We start from the raw sequence: 17839 nt of genomic DNA on the forward strand, positions 1-17839 counted from the left end.
CAGACAACCTTGTCCAGAAACGTTCAGTGCAGCTGAATTTCAACACAGCAATATTCTTCTTTATTGAGTGTATTTTGCAGCTACTGACTACCTGGGTGCTTGAATCTTCAATAACAGAAGTGTATTGAATACACTAATTATCAATACACAAATCAATATTTGAAGTGTCCAGGGGGGAAAAATGTCCTTTTTTTAAATTTTAAAATCTGGTTGTAGAACCCTTTAACCAGCTGGCACCTGCTTAGTAATGGGATCAGAGGGGTATGGGAGAAAAAGAGATTTAGTTTATATCTTTAATTTATATTTCTACCCACATGTAATAAGAAAGAATATGACAACTAATAGAAATATTGCCTTTTCTCACCCCTTACTTAGTTTTATTCCATATATTTAACATTTGAACCAGATCATTGCCCTTTCAGTCATTAGGAATTTACCAATTACTGCAGTGTTGCTTAAAATATTAAGAATTTGCTAAAGCAGTAGAGTGCTAGAGCAAGAATAAGCTCATAAAGCAAATGTCTTTCAGCCCAGAAGATGTAGAACTTTCATCCTTGGGTGTGAGGAAAGGGGAGAGAGGAAACATTAATTAAAAGCCCCATCCCTGGAAGTGTCCAAGGCCAGGTTGGACGGGGCTTGGAGCAACCTGGGGTGGAACTGGATGAGCTTTAAGGTCCCTTCCACCCTAAACCAGCCTGGGATTATTAAACCTGTGTTTGTACAGTGATGAATTACTGTTATTAGCACTCAAATGCTGAGCTGTGTGTGCTGGGACCAAAAAGCCTTCAAATTACCTCGTTCGGAGCTGCTGGGAGCTCGTGTCTTAATTAGGGTGCTCGGAGAGGGCGGCTTTTAATTGTGCCCCTGCCCTTTTCGGGGTTTGCTGTGTGTGTGAGGTCCAGACGTGTGTGTGCTAGGGCTGTGTGAGCACAGCTGCGCTGTTTGGGCACAAGATTCCCGAGATCACCGCTGGAAAAAAACCGTGGGATGGAGCTGATGGAGATTTCCAGCAGAAATACGGAATATCTTCATTTTGCAATTAGTCCTCGGAGAAGCCGGGGCAGCATTGGTGGATTTTCAGGCTGCGTCTGGGAACTGCTCGGACCGCGGAGCAGCAGGCCCCGCTAATTACCACCGTTTATTAACGCCAATTACCCGCGCAGGAATGGTCGCAAATAACGCGCAGCCCCTGGAAAGCGCCCACAGCCCTGGCCTTGGGACCCCGGGAGGGGCGGGCCCGCGGGGGCCATGGCGTGGTGCTGCGGTGCCCCCCGAGCATCCCCACCCCGCGCGTTACCCCCCTCCCAACCAGGGTTCCCCCCGCGCCTCTCCCCGCGCGGGCGGACGCGGCCCCTTTAAGAGCCGCGCGCGCGCGCCCGCGTGCGCGCGCGGGGCGCGCTCCCGCCCCCCGTTCTCCCCCCCCCTCCAGCCCCCGCGCTCCCATTGGCTCGCAGTAAATGGGCTGCGGCCGCGCGCGGCCAATGGACGGCGTGTTGCTATGTGGCGGCGGGCGGCGATTGGCCCGCGGCGCTGCCGCTCAGCCGCGCGGCCAGGTATAAGACGCGGGGGGGGCGGGCGGGGGCGGCGCTGAGGGCTCTGTGCGCGTCGGCGGCGCCGCGCTCGCTCCGCGCCGGGACGCGCTCGGGGCGACCGCGGTGAGTGAGGCACCGGGAGAGGGGGGACAGTGCTGGGGGGGCTGCAGCCGAGGATCTGGGGGGTCCTGGCCCGCGGGGCGGCTGGAGTTGTGTGGCTGCGCGGAGCTGCGCCACAGCCGCGTCCGTGTGTCGCCGTGTCCGTGTGTCGCCGCGTCCCCCCCTCCATCCACCTCGCTGGCCCTGGGGGGCTCCCCCCGCCTCCTTCACCGGCACTGACGGAGCCCCTCGGGGCTGGCGAGGGGCGAGCGGCCGCCTTTGTGTGCGGGGGAAGGCGGGAGCGGGTCGGTGGGATCCCCCCGGCTGGGGATGGACGGGAGGGACCCCCGGGAGGCAACGAGGAGCAGCAGCAGGAGGAGGAGGAGGAGGAGGAGCAGGGACGGTCCTTCCTCGCCGCCCTTCTCGCTGTAAGCGCTCGATAACCCCGCGGTGGCCCCGCACGGAGCTGTGCGGGAGGGTCGCGGTGGGACCCCCGCCATGGGACCCCCGGGAGGTGCAGCATCTTCTCCGGGTGCGGGGCGGTCCTGCCCCGTGTCCTGCAGCACCAGCAGCAGCAGCAGCTCTGTATTTATTTACCAACACTCCGGAGCCCCTGGAGACCGGGCCCTGCCCGCTGCAGGCGGTGGCTCCGGCGGTGACATCACGGCACGGGTGGCACAGGGCACCGGGATTAGCCTCTGGAAGGGGCATTCCCGGCCTTGTCCCGGGCACTTTTGACTCATGGAGCACCGAAACCAGGCGCAGGGTGGCTCGGCCGGGCTGTGCGGCTGCTGTCGCCGCTGGTTGAGGGTGTAGCAGCCTCCTCTCGTGCAGAGCCCTGCAGGGTGACAGGGTGAGGGGCTTCCGTAGAAACCTCTGGGTTCGATCCACAAGTCCGAGCTGACGGGAGCAGCTCTGGGGCGAGCTGCGGGGTCGTAGCTTCAGGTTTTAACGCCGATTTTTTTTTTTTTTTTTTAAGCCAAACCGATTTGAAACTCTGCGCTTTAAAACGTGATTTTAACGGGGTGAGGGGGAAAAAAAAAAAAAAAGAAGTGAAAACCTCACCTCCTTCTCCTGCAGTTGACTGGAGCGAACCTGCCCCCGCCTTTCTCTGTGTGTAAATACAGCCCGAGGAAGGCCTGTCAGAGGCCTGTCAGCCCGGTGACAGCAGCTGGGAAGGGAGGGACACACACACAGCACCTGCCCTGCTGCCAGTGCCTTCCTCGGGGCCTGCTCCTGCTCCGGAGGAGGATTTTCTCCTAATGCGTTTACAGTTACTTAAAGCTTATGCCGGGCAGTGCAGAGAGGCCTGTGTTGAGTTAGAGGGTTGTAAACAAGCAGATACTGAGGGAGCTTGACTTCTAATCCGTGAGAGGATTCTGCCTGGAAAGGATGTGTTTTTGTGACTTCATTCTTGCGGAGCGCTCCCACTGATTTTTCTCTGAGCTCTCGTCGTGTCGGATCCACGCCTCTGGTTCCTTGTAAACCTTGTTTGCTGTGTAACTGCAGTGCTGGAATAGGGAATTAAGATGTTCTTTTCTCCCTGGATCCCTGATTCTTGTTTCCTGCTGAAAGGCCGTGTACAAGTGAGCGTTGTGCTTTGAAGCTGAGGTTGGGAATGCTCTGGGGAGGGCAGAGACGTTGCTTTCATCTGATGAAGATGTCAAGTACATCCTTTATTTATTTATTTAATTTTTTTTTAAGCCTTCTTTGCAGGTGTATCTTTCACAGTGCCAGGATTGGACTAACTGGCAGAGCTGTGTTGGGCCTTGAGCTCCCTCATGTCCTCCAGGTTCAGAGATTTTAAAAAAGGGATTTCTTTCTTTGCTGCTTGGCGGGTGTAGTTGAGTCAGGGTTGTGTTGAGGAAGACAACATCCCTACCTGTAAATCCACATTCCCTCAAAAGCTCCTTGACTCATGGAATGAATACCTGTTGCAGAGAGAGAATTTAATTAAGGAACTGGTCACTCTGGGTAGGTCCTGGCTGGCAGTTTAGAAAGTGGGAGCTCCTTGATCTTACTGTGGTACTACAAAAGCGTTGCAAGGATTGCAGGGGAGCAAAAACCATTTATTTCGTGTTCTTGCATCACCACGTGCGTGGAAGCCTCTTGAAGAGACACCAATAAAGCCAGGCTTTCATTGGGCTCTGGCCATTAATTGGCAGAGGTTTGTTTGCTTGAGCTTAAGCAGAGTCTTCATTAGAGGTCAGCTGTGGAGTGCTGGTGCAGAGGAGTTCAGGAGGGGTCCCTAAGTGGAGTCTGGAATGGAGAAACTCAGTTCTCTTGTGGCTGCTTTCAAGCTGATCAGGGTGTCCAAGGCAGAACAGGGGAGCAGAGTCTATTTATCACACTGAAATCAGGATATTCAGCTTTCTTTTCCCCCCCTCCTTGATAGAGACCTGTAAGTTGGTCCTTCAGGATCCTTTTTTCTGTACCTGTTTATTTGCAGGTCTTCTCTTCCAGATCTAGTCACAGTAACTAGCAGCTAAGGACAGGTTTCCTTTGCCTTCCAGAAGCCAAGACTAATCCATGAAGAGATGGGCTTATTCCTTCTCAAGGGTTTTTGAGTTCTTCAGGACAGGTTTTTTAGCTCACAAATCATCGTGTGTGTTGGTGGTGTGATGCCCATTGAGGATCTGGATTTCTGTCTTCCAAAACAAAGGCATTTTATAGTTGGTCTTTTTTAGGAGAATAAAAACACGGTTTTCCACAAATGCTGTGTCCTGGGCCTGAATCACATTCCCTGTTGCCCCCACTGGTCCCTGCTCTTCATCCTCCCTGGAGTTTGGCAGTTGGTTCTCCCCGAGTCTGTTTTCTGCCTTGTCATTTTGCCTTCTTGTCCCCATTTGTCAGGGCCAGCGGCTGTTCTTGCTCTGATTGTTCTTGATTCTTCTTCTCTGTGACCCTTTACTCAACAGCCACATCTTCCAGGCCTTTCTGAGAGTGTTTTCCCCTCTGGAGTGGGATGTGTTGGACATCAGGAGCAGCTCCATCTCCGGAAGCGTCACTGGACTGGCCAAGCCACTTAAGGCTGCAGGAAATAACATAATTAATGAGACTTAGTTCTCCCACATCTTGTACCTGACAATCTCAAGTCACTTGACAATGCTAATTAAAGCTAATCACGCTCCTCTGTTTTTAGTAAATAGCTATTATCCCTGCTTCACTCTTGCTTTAACAGATGATAGTGCCAGGCAGTGTGAGTCAGTGCAGGTAAGGGAGTGTAGGAGCTGCCTTCCTGTCTCCTCACACATCCAGCTAGACATCAGTCCTTTTACACCTGCCCAGGTGTGTATGGCACATTAAAATGTGTGGTGTTTTGCCAATTCACAAAAATAAATTGGTTTTTTGGCTCCCTTTTTTTTTTTTTCCCACTGACATCGTGACTCTCTCAGAACCAAACTCCCGCGGTCAGGCGAAGGCTCAAAAACAAAGTAACTTAAAATTTCAAAAGCTGGGGATGCTTTGAATTTGCCCTTCAGAGGACTTTGGGATCCACTGGGAGGGGAGGCAGAGTGGTGTCAGAGCTCTCTTCCCTTCTCCTGTTTCACATTGGCACTCGCTGCATCGTGAGGACAAAACCATGGTGTGACCTGGGCATTTCGGAGCCCTGGAGCTCTGGGAGATTGAGGTTTCACTGATGGAATATTGCTAAAGGATGGCCCAGGCAAGATGTTACTGAAAACAGACTGTCCAGCAGCACAAAAAAAAAAAAAAAAAAATAAAAAAGGAGTTGGAGTTAATTATTAACTGTGGGGAAATAAGAAATCTCCCCGAGAGCCCCAGGAACTCCCATCTCAAACATTGGTCAGGGCTGTGAGGGGTGAGTCAGTTCATGTACCTTGGCAGTCACATCCAGGCTGGAGAGGATATCCAGGAGGAACTAATGACAAAAACTGGCAAGGTAACAGCTGACTTGACCTTCTTAAACTAGATTCAGTTATAAAGTGTCTGTCATGTGAAGAGTCAAGCTCTAAATCTTCACCTGACTTTGCCCCCTTGACACAGTGTTGCTAAAGGAGGGTGAGGACAGTGGCTGAACTGCCACTGGAAGTTCATCCCTTGTTAGTACAGTAACTGTTGCATATAAAAAGTGTTTCTGGCAGAGATGGGTCAGAATTCACCACCTTGGCTTTCCTGGGAAAAGAGTGAGATGTGCCAGAGCAGAAAGTAAAATCCCTGTCTGTCCTGTGACAGGTGAGCTGCTGGGCAGGGAAAAGATGCTCCTGGGAAGAACCCTCTGAGCAAACAGGATTTGTGAGCAGGTGAAAACTCCCAAGGCTCAACAAGGGCAGCTTGCAAATAATAAGTCGTGACAGGCAGCTATGGCAGATCCTTCTTTAGTGCCTTGGAGGATATTGGAAGGATCCTTGGAATAGATAAATGTTCTCACCGTGTTCCCTGTCAGTACCCAGCTTTTATCAGGGAAACAGATGATCCATCCAGCAGACCCAATTAATTGAATCCTAGTCATTCCTGCATTTGCCAGAAAGGGAGATAATAGAGCCATCTAAGGAGCACCAAAAAAAATGTAATGATAGGAGATTATTTGGACAGCCAGAGTGTTCTGCAATTAAAACAAATCAAGATGAGAAGTTGGGAAGATAAAGAGCATTTCCATTTTGTCAGTAAATGGTCAGTTGGGTGGGAAGAGCTTTTCCTTGATGCCTTAGTTCATATTGGTGCTGGAATAGCAAAGTGAGGGTCTTGTTTCTTTTTGTAGAAGTCTGTATGTTGGTAATACTGGCCAAGGCCTTGATCTGTGGCTCCAAATGTGACCATCCCTTGAATATGGGGCTTTCCTGAGCTGAGGAATTGTGTTTTACAGTGTGTTGGAGCCATTGCTGTTCCCTCACTCGATTATCTCCTGTCTCCTTGGCTGCTTCAGATGAAGGAAGGGCTGTCACCCCATCCTGGGGGTGCTGGCACGACTTTTGCAAAATGTAAAGGAGGAAATGGAGTCATTTGTGTGTTAAATTTTGTGGGATTTGCTTGTAGGAGCACAAATAAGTGCTCCTTGTTTCCAAGGAGTCCTGCCCAGCTGTGGTGCCTCTCCGGCCTCTCCTGGAGCTGGACACAGGGTTTGGCTGGAGGTGTTGGATTTGGAGGTGGGCAGCCTGCAGCTCTGATCTTGCCATGCTGCTCCTTATCAGCAGCACAGCCTCTTCTGCATTGCAAAGATATTGCTGCCAGGCAACCCCTCGGAGAGTGGGAAGAGAATTCAGCCAGAGGTGTCACTCATTCCTCGGGAGAGGCTGGATCCTGCACTCCATGTTCCTGTGGTTTCAGAGACAGGCCTGGAAAAGGTAATGAATTAAGAAGCCAGGCCTGTGAGGTGATGCCTGTCCTGGCTGTCCTGTGCCTGTTGAGGTGAAATTAGAAAGAATTTGATTAAAATTTCCAGAATTCTTTCCCTTCCCTGCTTCCCAGTGCTGTCCGTGGCATGGCTGAGTGGGTTGTTTTGCTCTGAAGCTCATGGAGAGGTGAGTGAGCAGTTCTGAAAGAACCATCTCTGCACCATCTTCCCTGGGTTACTTTAACCTGTCCCTTCCCTTCCCAGCTCTCTGAGTGCTGTAGTTCATACAAGAAAGGTTTTGCTTGGAATGCAGGAGTTTCCTGGACTTGCTTCTCACCACGTGGTTGCATCTGAGAACCTGAAAATGCACTGGTGTGGGTGTTATTAAAAAAAATAATAAGTGAGACTTTTAAATTTGATTCAATCTCCAAATTGCCAGAAAGGAAATCAGCTGTGTAAAGAACTGACTTTTAAAAAAATATTTTTTTTAAATTACTTTGTTTTTAATAAGTTTAATGGATTTCAATGGATTAATAGTCTGTACAGTGACAAAGCCAGACAGACTTATGTGAAACTCTAACCCAAAGTGAGTTTTAAAATTTGCTCTTTGTTCCTTTGAAGTTTCAACTCATTTTTCTGTACTTTCCATGTGATCTTTATAGAAAGTCTCTCCAGCAGAAAGAGACCAGGGGGTTTGTTATGGGGTGCAGTGTCTGTTTTTGACAAGGAGAGTTGTGAGGAACCATGAAGTGACACATTGCTGATCTTAAAAAAAAAAAAAATAGCCATCAAATCCAGCCTTTGAAATGTGGTTGGTGTAATCCCCGTGCCAGTTCTGCTGGGTTTGGTGTTCTGGCTGTTCAGCAGGGTAACACTGTGGGGTTTTTCCTGCTGGGCTGCCTGTGGTATGTGGGGCATGGCAGGTGCAGGGGGTTGGCACCCTGCCATCCTGGATTCCCTGGGGACACACGGTCTGGGATTGCCTCCTGCTGCAGCTCCTCTTGAGGCCCTCTAGTGGTTTCCTGGCAGATGTTTGGGATGTTGTTTGCCATTGGTATCACCCTTTTCCATCCATCCATCCCTCCCTCCCTCTTTTCCCTCGTGGTGCAGGATGTTGTCTCCAGCCTGCAGAGATGAAGTGCCTTGCTAGGAGATACCCAGAGGGACAAAGGAGGTTAAATATATTCCTGGTTGAAGGAAGTCTAAGTGAGGAACCTGCTCCATTCTTTGTCTTGTAATTGTGTCCTTGCATCTGATAAAAGTAAACACAGAGGATTCCTGCCCATCTTCTGCTATTTCTTGTATTACTTTCCTGTTTCCAGCATTTGGAGGATGAGCTGGAGGAGCCCAAGGTGTTAGAGAAGGACACTCATGGTTCATGTCACTGCTGTTGGTTGTGCTGGTGCAGCTGAGCTGCTTCCAGTGTCACCTCAGTGAGGGTTTGATGCCTTCCAGTAGCTCGATGCTGAAGGAGTAAAGCACATTGTGTTCACCCATCTGCTGTTTAAACTCCTTTCTGGCTTTCCCTTGTGTTCCATGTTTAAATTCAGAATGCTTATCCTTCCTTCCAGGCCTTTCCCAATGTACATCCCACCCTCCCACCTTCAGACGATCTGGTTCCCCTTTCCCAGAGCTGTCACAGCCCTGTGGTGCTGAGGAGCTCCAGAGCTGCCCCAAACTGCCCCAAACCAGGAGCTCTTGTTGCTGTGCTCCATCCCCAGGGGATGAAATGCTCCTGAGCTGTGCCAGGTGTCTCTGAGGGTCCAACACCTGACATTCATAACTTCCATTCCACAGGGAAGGAAAACTGGGCAGCAAACCCAGACCTCAGTTAGAGACCAACCTTCCTCCTTCAAACTGCAGTGCACTGAGTGATGTTAAGGCAGCTTTTCCCAAGAAAACCCTGGTAAGGGAGTGTATTTACCTCAGGCATTTTCTTAGAATCGTGCTCAGACCCTGGAGCAACACAGGTAGCCACAGTTTGGGATCTTGTAGACACAGAAAACTCTCCAAACCCAATTCCTCTTGTGCTTTCCTTGTGCTGGGCATAAGCACATCTCAAACTCTTTCTATATTAATGAGAAGAGACAAGGAAGAAAGGTTGAATTTCCCAATAGCTGGATTATTCCAGAGCTGTTACAGGCAGCTTTCTGTAGCATTTGGTATAATTCAATAAGCATTTCACAGGCTAAAGTTTATCTTTAAAATCAAATAATCCATAAAACAAACCCCCAGACCGAACAAACCTGTTGTTTGTCCTGCCACAGTGAACAGGAACATTTGCATCTGACCCTCGTTGCAAATGGGTTCTATTCAAAATGAGACTTGTGGGTGGTGGTTTTGGTCTCTGCCATGTGACATATGGACATGCAGTGGCCTTGTCTGGCAAGTGTTTGGCACAGACTTTCTCCTTTTTTGTGTTTCCTGAATCGCTGACAGCTTCGTGTGGAAAGTGGGTGTTGGACACCCGCAGGTGGAGGGAGAATTCTGAACCAAAAATTGCCTGAATGGCGAAATGTGTGTCATGATTTTTCCCTTCCCGGAGCTGAATCTGCTTAAAACTCAGCAGGATTAGGCAGAGCAGCCCCAACATCCCCAGTGCAGGCAAGCAGAACACTCAGCTGATTCCCTCCCTGATGGCCACAATACATTGAAAGCTTTTTCTTTAGAATTCCTTCCTTTTGTCTAAACCTGTTATGAACTAATTAATAGGCACAAGTTTCTGTTCCATTGACTCAAGTGTGTCCATCCCAGAGACAGATTTCTCTTCATTCTAAAAACCAGAGGCACATCCTAAGTTCATCCTCATGCCCTGGTTCTGCAGCAGAATGACTGCACCACTAGCTGTTGTGTTTTAATTCAAATGTGTTTGTCACTAGTGCTGAAAAAAATTCAGGAGGTTGGTTTTAGTGTTGCTGGGAGCCACAGATAGTCCTGAACACATCTCAAGGTGATGTTTAAGGCAGAAGTGGGTCCTTACAAGCTGCTGGCTGTGCTTGTAGGATGTAAGAATGCATTTCCTAGTGGTTTTTCTCTCCTCTCTCATACTGTGATGAGGACACAGCTCTTGGCAGATGAAGCACAGGTGATCAAACTGTCAGGCTGAGCCCTGGGTGAAGGCAGTGCTTTATAAATGATGGTCACCTGAAGTTTTTATTCGAGGCACTTCCTTAACTACATTTCCCACCAAGATCCTGGCTCCCAAATCTTTATTCCCCCCTTGCCTTAAGCAGAGAGATGGAGTTTGCCTCCTCAGCACAGCCCAGAGAGCAGGAACTGCAGTTCATCTTAGTCTGTGCTCTGATATCATCTCACTTTTTTTTTTCCCTTTTCTCTGAAAGGTCAAATGTTTTTGCTGACGTTAAGTGTGTTATGAGGTCAAACAAATGAATGCTCATGAAATGCTTTTGCAGAAAGCTGTGTGCAGCAGATAATTCTCTGTGTGTTCATCTCTCTGTCAGATAAATGCAGCTGTAGGATTTCCTGCTTTACTCATTGTTCTGGGGCAGTGATGCTTGGCAGGCCTGGACAGAGGGGTCAGCAAACTCCAAATTAAGGGATTGCTGGTGTGTTGTTCTGCTTGGGATTCATTTATGTCTCCAGTGGGCTCAGGGGGGTCCTGTGGGTTCTCCAATTGATCAGGAAAGGAAAGTTTGGCATGACAGTATAGGAGGGAAGAGGTAAAACTCGGTGTATTTAGTGATCCATGGTGAAGTTGAGGAGAGATTGCACCATTTCATTACGGCTCAGTCAGGTCTGAGGTTTAGGCTCAGTCTGGTTTCTCACTCAGGAATCAGGTGAAGTGGTTGCCAGCCCTTGCTTGTGCTTTGCTCCAGATGGTCTGTCCCTGGAATCCGTGTGTCCCAGACAGGGCTTGGTGCCGTGCCTTGGGATCCGATTGCATTTGGCCCCAGAAGGAGCACACTTAGTCTCCTGCTTCCGTGCACTTGGAGGCTCCCAGATTCCAAGTTCTGAGCTCCATCAGGGCTGGGATGTAACACAGCAGCTGCTGAATCAGGGGCTTGGAATTTGGGGATGGTTCTGTTGCCTTATTACTGTAAAGGTTGGCCCTTGGTTAGTTCAGGAAGGCTGGGAGGTGTTGCTTTTACTCCCACCTAATCAGCAGAAAATAAGGAAGGATTGTGCCTTGTTTTACATCTGGTTTCTGCCCCGTTGCAAATTTAGGGTGCAGTCCTCAAAATGCTCCTCACCTTGGAGGGGAACTCAATGCTCTGATGCAAAGCTGACTCAGTTTTGACAAAATCCTGGAGGACTGGGGCAGATACAGGTGAGGACTGTCTGATTTCTGATTAGAGCCAAAGACAAATCCTGCTGAAATCCAGAGGTGCAGCTGTGGAGCAAACAGTGCCCAGGGAGCCTGCTTGGCAAGTGGGCAGATCAATTCATGGCAAGACCCCCTTTTGAGGGGGTTTAGCTTCTGACAGGCTGGGAAGTGAACCCTTCTGTGTCAGGATGAGCCCTGCAAAGCTGGGACTGTAACTTTAATTGGAAAAGGTTAATCTGATTAGTTGGTGTTTGCAAAGAGCTTTAAGAATGAAAACTGCTGTGGAAGTGCTGACTGCTATGATCAGGATAGATATGATCTATCAGCAGTTTCATGGATGAGTAAGACACTTTTTTTTCCCATTTGACTGTGAGGGAGCTGCCTCCTGGAGAGCAGAAGAAAAATATTTAGGAAAAAGAGGTAAAAACGGGTGTCCTGTTGTCATACTGGTGTTACCCTCCCCCCGTTGAGCAGTTGGTTCAGTGGGTCACACTTCCAGAAGCAACTTAAATACTTTGAATCTGCTTTTCCAACCCTGGGAGAAGTGTTGAAGATGGGGGTTTCCATAAACACCACTTTGGTACCCGAGTGCTTTGTCCCCTTCAGGAATTGCCATTGCAGGTCAAGTGGAGGGGGGTTATTTCTTGGTGTTTTCATTTTGGGGGTGGGTGGTGGTGGTAGGGGAGTAGTTGGTGTTGTTCCAGTGTTTGATGGACAAAGTGCAGGCTCAGAAACTGAGCAGAATCACATGTTTTATGGAAAGGGAAATCCTCCTGGGAGGAGCAGGCAGAGTTCATGATTAATTTGTAGCAGTGCATGCACGCCATGGATCAGGGAAAGGGACCTTCTTCCTTTAGGCTTCTTCCATCCTCAAAAGAAGCATTTGTAGTTTATAGGTGTGGGATCTGAAAAAGAGATTTCTGCCCACACAGAGAGACCCAGCCTTGAGCTGCCTTGCAGGTGCTGTCAGATGATGTTGCACTGTAAAATGGTGTTTCCATCCTGAATAGGGTTTTTAACTGTCTCTTGCTATCAGGAATAGTCTTCAGAGGCTGTGCCTTGCTTTGGCTGCTGTCAGATGTTCAGATAAAAAAAATAAAGTACTAGAGTGCAGTTTATAGAGTGGCTTCAACCTTCAGAGCTTTCAGGGAGTTATGAAGGAGAGTGGAATGCAGGATTCCTCCATTTCCCATGTGGAAACTAGGGCAGAATGGAGAGAAAAACTGGTTTGGTGACTCGTGTGCTTACCTGGTGGCTGAGAAAACCCAAGTCCAGCTCCCAGTTTTCCTGTGGGCTTCTGGGGTATCCCATCAGTGAGTGACCCAGGACAGGAGCTGGCAGAGCTGACTCGGGTCCCCACTTTTCCTCTGGCTTTGTCAGGAGCTGGGCCTTGACATGTGCAGTTCCTCAGAGGTCTTTGGGAGACCAGACTTGATGAAAGTCATCTCAGCAACTCTGTAGTCATTTCCAAAGCCATTAAGTGCTGGAAGAGTGACTGCAGATTGCAGTGCTGGAGCGACAGGGAGATGGCAGATAATGGCAGCAGGGAGAGGTGAGGGCAGACAGCGAGTCACTGCTGAGCTGTGAATAAATATCTGTGCTCCTGATCTAATCCACAGACATCACTCCTGTCTCCTGTCTGCTCTGCCTCTTCCCTGCCCTGGATCAAACCCTGAGCCATCCCGTGGGCTGGGAGAGCGTTGTCACCTCGGTGAGCTGAGCGCGGTGTCTCTTGTTTTCCGAGCGCAGGTTTGTGTGAAGTCCCCTCTCCTGTGCCCGAGTCTGTTCCTCTGAAGCGTCACCAGCGTGTGGAGCCCGCCCCACACACCCATCCCCTGCCAAACCACGGCCTTTACCTGCGTGTTCCGGTGTTTCCCGTGCGACCCGTCCTGCGGGAGTGCCTCCTGGGCCGCCCCAGAGTTCCCCCAGCGCTCCGTGGCTCCAATGGTGAAGATGACAAGGTCCAAGACTTTCCAGGCGTATCTGCCTTCGTGCCACAGGACCTACAGCTGCATCCACTGCCGGGCTCATCTGGCCAACCACGATGAGCTCATTTCCAAGGTATGTTCCCGACCTCGCCCGGGCGGCGGAAGGTGCGTCGGCTCACGCTCCAGGTCACCTGCCATGGAAGGGCCTGGCCTTGCCCAGCAGCTCCATTTTCACTTGGAAAGTGGGCCCTCAGCCCAAAGGATCTGTTTGTGAGCTGCTGTTCTTGTTTTAAGTGATTGTGGTCCTCAGCATCCTCGTGAGGGGCGGGTGCTGATCTCTTCACCCTGTGACTGTGACAGGACCCGTGGGAATGGCTGGAGCTGAGTCAGGGAGGTTTAGGTTGGATATCAGGAAAAGGTTTTTCACCCAGGGATTGGTTGGGCACTGGAACAGGCTCCCACAGGGCAGTCAGCAGTCACAGCACCAAACCTGTCTGAGTTCAAGAAGTGTTTGGACAACACTCTCAGGCACATGGTGGGAATCTTGGGGTATTCTGTGCAGGGGTAGGAGTTGGACTCTGATCCTGATGGGTCCCTTCCAACTCAGCATATTCTATGATGCTATGACCTTGAAAACAGCAGTGGAAACAGTATTCCAAATCCAGCCCTCTGGAGTGCTTACAGGTGGTCTGACCCTTCCTGTGAGCCTCCTCCCTCTCATTTCCAGCTGGGAAACCTCCCTGAGGGTCAGGGCTATGGAAGTCACCTTCCCAGTACTTGCTGTTCATGTACACACCCACCAGCAGAGCCAAGGGGTTGTTGCATGATCATGATATGGAGGAGAAGTGTCTGGAGAAGTTGTCTCTGTTAAACTCAGAGCTGTACCAAGAGACACAACTAAAGGCCCTACTCGAGGAAAGGTTCTCTGATGCCTCTGTCAAAATGTGGGGTGGGTTCCAAAGACTCCTGAGTTGGTGCTCAAACCCTCATATTTTTGCCACTCTGCAGTGAGAAAGCAGGGATGGGTGGTGGGCTGTGCTCTGAGCTGGGGAGGGTGCAAAGGTTCTGTCCTGGGTTCTCATCTGTTGAGCAGAAGGTGAAGGGTCTCGAGGATAAGGTAAATTAAAAGCTTTCAGAGTCGATAAATCAGGGGCCTTTGATGCAGAGGGAGCAGGGCAGTAAGAGGATCTCCTCCTGAAGTGTGAAAACTAAACTTCCTCGGAGTGTGTGTTGGAGCCTGCAGTGCCTGGCTGTGGTCAGGCCTCGAGCTTCCAGGATTCGGCTGCCTTGGAATAACTGTTCCGTAAAGTTTATTCAGCTTACAAAATCTGTGTTCAGAAAAAACAGACACAGCAGAAAGATTTATGAGCTGAGGTGACTGGAAATTGGTGCTGTGTCTGCAACTTAAATGGCTCAGCTTCCTGGAGCAGCCTCGGGAGGAAGGCTGGGATCACCAGGGACAGAGGTGCTGTGTCCATTGGGAAAGTGTGCAGTGCTTCCCCTTTTCCTGCTGGCACAGAATAGATTGCAAGGTGTCACCTTGCACTGAGGGCATCTGTCCTTGCAGGGTTGGCACCAGCAGCTGTGGAATCCTGCTGGATTTCCGTGGTGGGAGCTCAGACCCGTCACCTCCCATCAGAGTCTGTCTCCTTCCTTTTTTTCTCCTGGCTGTTGCGTGGGCCAGGTTGATGTGTTACCTCTGTGGTGGTGTCTCCGTGCCAGAAACTGGAATTTAAATATTCTGGGATGAATAATGCTGATGGCAGACTGCTCCAGTTTGGGGTTGTGCAGTTTCTGAGCAGACAGGATTCCCATTAGGATGTTACTCTGGAGCTCCTCGTGTCCTGGTACAACTGCAGTGGTTCTCAGAGCTGTCCTTGAGAGACTGCAAAGCCTTCAAAGAGGAGGAGGTTGTGCATTTCCTCAACAGAAAGGAGTTTTGAAATGTAAATGTAAATTTTGAAATGTAACCCGCAGTTTGTGCCCTGGGGGGGAAATACCTTCAGCCTTTTGGGGCAGCTCGGTGACTTCAGGCTCCTGTGGTGACTTCAGGCTCCTGTGCTGGGTGAGTGGGGCAGGAAAACAGGGCAGTGACTCCCCTGCCTGTTCCCTGGGAGAGCTGATCCCCTGGATTTTGTGTTGGGATACAGAAGGTGCTTCGCTGGATGAAGAAGGAGCTTGTTTTTCTTTCTGCTTTTGCAGCACATTTGAGTTTGTGCTCTGCTTTTTTCTCTCGAGGTGGCTGGTCCCCAGCCAGGGAAAACACAAGGCTGTGCATTCCCAGTGCTTTCACCTTCGGTGCTTCCTTCCCTCCTTGTTCCATGTCCGTGCTCCAGTGCAGCCAGCTTTGCAGGCTAAGGAGCTTCCAGCAGGGCAATGCCAGAGCTGCCAACTGCTTGGAATTTTAGCTTCTGTCCTGCAGAAACTGCCCAGGAATGCTGACTGCTAAAATACAGACATGAGGGAAAGTAGGAAAGCACAATATAAGGCTGTGTGTGAATTGTGGAGGTGTTAACTCCAGTGAGCTGTGGGATCTGCTCCTTCTAAGAGTTCATTTAGACTGAGGTGTAAACTAATAGTTGGGGCCACAGTGCTGGTGGAGCACTAGCAAAGGGTTTGGGGGTGTAGGATTTATTTCTCAGGGTTGTAAACATTAATAAGGCACATCTTTGTATAATTGAAAACCTTATGAAAGTAATTGTGCTGCAACCGTGATTCGTACAAGTGGCTGTTCAACAGAACAGTCCCTGCCTCAGGGGGGTCGGGGGGGGCTCCCAAAATGTGTAGAAACTTTCCCAGGCAAACTTAAACAGTCGGTGTTTGATCTGTTTGAGTTGGAAACATCTCCCCGAGGCCTTGTGCAGTTCTTTCATCACAGCCTTGTGGCAGCATGGAGAACCAGGCTGTGCAGTTGTCGTGCTTGTTTTCCATAAGAAAATGTGGCAAACGGAAGGAAGGAGCAAGCGCCGTGGGGATGGAAAAGGGAGTGGGAGACTCTGCAAACTGGAGTGTTTCTCAGCCTGTGGTGTATCTCATCCTAAAGCTGACTGTCACTTGAATCAAAACAGCCCAAATGACACCATCCTTGGAAACATTCCCCAGAAAACAGGCTTTTATGTAACAGCAAGGTGGTGGGGGTTTGGCTCCGTGGAATTAATTCCTCTGTTCCTTTTGCCCCAAGTTGTGCAGAGCCCACAGGAGAGCTGGGCTGCTCTGCCTGCCCTCAGCTTTCAGCTCCTCTGCATACACACAGGTTGCAGCCCTGGCTCATGCCCTTGGCTGAAACACAAGCTGGAGCTGAATCCCAGGATTGTTCTGTGTCAATCCATACTTTTTTTCCTCTCCATCTCCCGAGTTTCCCCTCTTAGCCCTTCAGCACCAGTGTTAATTTACTGTAGCTTCAAAGTCACAGCCCTGGGTATCTGAAACTCTGACAAATATGCCTTGGCAGAGCAGTTTTTGCTTTCTTTTCTACCTAAGGAAAACCTTGTGCCTTGAAAGGGGTAGAAGGTTTCTCAATAAGCCATTGCTATTTAAAGAAAATAATCAATGCTGAGGCTTTTAAGAAAATCCAAAGCTGTTACACGAAGCCCAGCTACCAAAATGTTTCTTACTTGGCCTTTTATCTCCTGCAGCCCCAGGGAGAAAGTGGTTTAGTGGGTCTGATTTGTAACAAGATCTAAATTGTGGGTTGGACCGTCTGGCCAAGAAAGGCCTTATTGACTCAGGAGATAGGAAGGTGATCAGATAGATTGGGTGGAGCTGAGTAACTACTTTTCCTTTGGTGTCTGGGCTAGCATGACTGGAGGTTCTTGTTCCCTTGCAGCAATGCATCATTTAAAAGGCTGTGCCAAATTTAGCACATGCTCTTGTTTCACTGATTTTTCCAATGCCTGAGTGGACTGAGACTTTGGGAACTCAACAGATTCCTGTGTGACCTCGAGTAAGTCACTGGGTGTCTTTGTTCCTCCTCTCCCCACCTGTGCAGTTGGAATGCTGCTGTTTTGTCCATTCTGCTTGGAAGATAAAGCTCTGGAGCAGGTCCTGTCTGCTCTTCCAGGTTGGTACAGTGTGTCCCAATCCTCCTCCGTGGATTTGCTGTAAAAACAAAGATACTGTGCCAGGGGACTGTACTTAAAAAGCACGTTTCAGTGTCTTCCAAATTGCCAAAAATTAAGTGAAAGGTACTTCTTGTTACGTCTGTCCTTCCCAGGCACAACATCTTGTAGAATGTTTTAAGAAAAATGTAAATTCCACAATCAATGGTGGCAAAACCTCTCCAGAAAGGAGACAGAGGGGCTTTTCTTGAGAAATGTGCCTTCTGCATCATTTTCTCGTGGGGCCTGGAGGAACAGTTAACAAAACAGACATTCAGCAAGGCAAAGAGCACCTTTTCCTTCCCAAAATGGCAGATGAGATGCTGATTCCTGCTTATTCTGTGTTACTCCAACTTTGTCAGCCCTTTTTCTGTGTAATTGGTGCCCAGTAAAAAAAAGGATGGGAACAAGAGCAGAAAGATGCAAAGGCCAAAATTACCACATCAGTGTCTTGGTTGCTGATTTTCTCTTGCCATGTGAACAGTAATTCAGCAGAAACGTCCCTGCTCGTGGAAATATGTGGAGAATGTCTTGTGGGCGTCCTGCAGTTTCTTTTTTTTCCCTGCCTTTCTGTGATCCAACTGCTAAACATTATGCAGTGA

At 49.5% G+C, this 17839-nt stretch overlaps 1 protein-coding gene across 1 annotated transcript in view; it reads left to right on the forward strand.

Moving 5' to 3' along the window:
- The first annotated feature begins 1573 nt into the window (after positions 1–1573).
- Positions 1574–17839, forward strand: part of YPEL2 (yippee like 2) — a 29051-nt gene continuing 12785 nt past the window's right edge. The window contains exons 1-2 of the mRNA XM_032707122.1: positions 1574–1655; positions 12962–13273. Coding sequence (XP_032563013.1) covers positions 13157–13273 — 117 coding nt within the window. The 5' untranslated portion in view covers positions 1574–1655; positions 12962–13156. The remainder of the gene's footprint in view (positions 1656–12961; positions 13274–17839) is intronic.

The sequence above is a fragment of the Chiroxiphia lanceolata genome, chromosome 20, assembly GCF_009829145.1.
Source record: "Chiroxiphia lanceolata isolate bChiLan1 chromosome 20, bChiLan1.pri, whole genome shotgun sequence".
NCBI classification, from domain to species: Eukaryota; Metazoa; Chordata; class Aves; order Passeriformes; family Pipridae; genus Chiroxiphia; species Chiroxiphia lanceolata.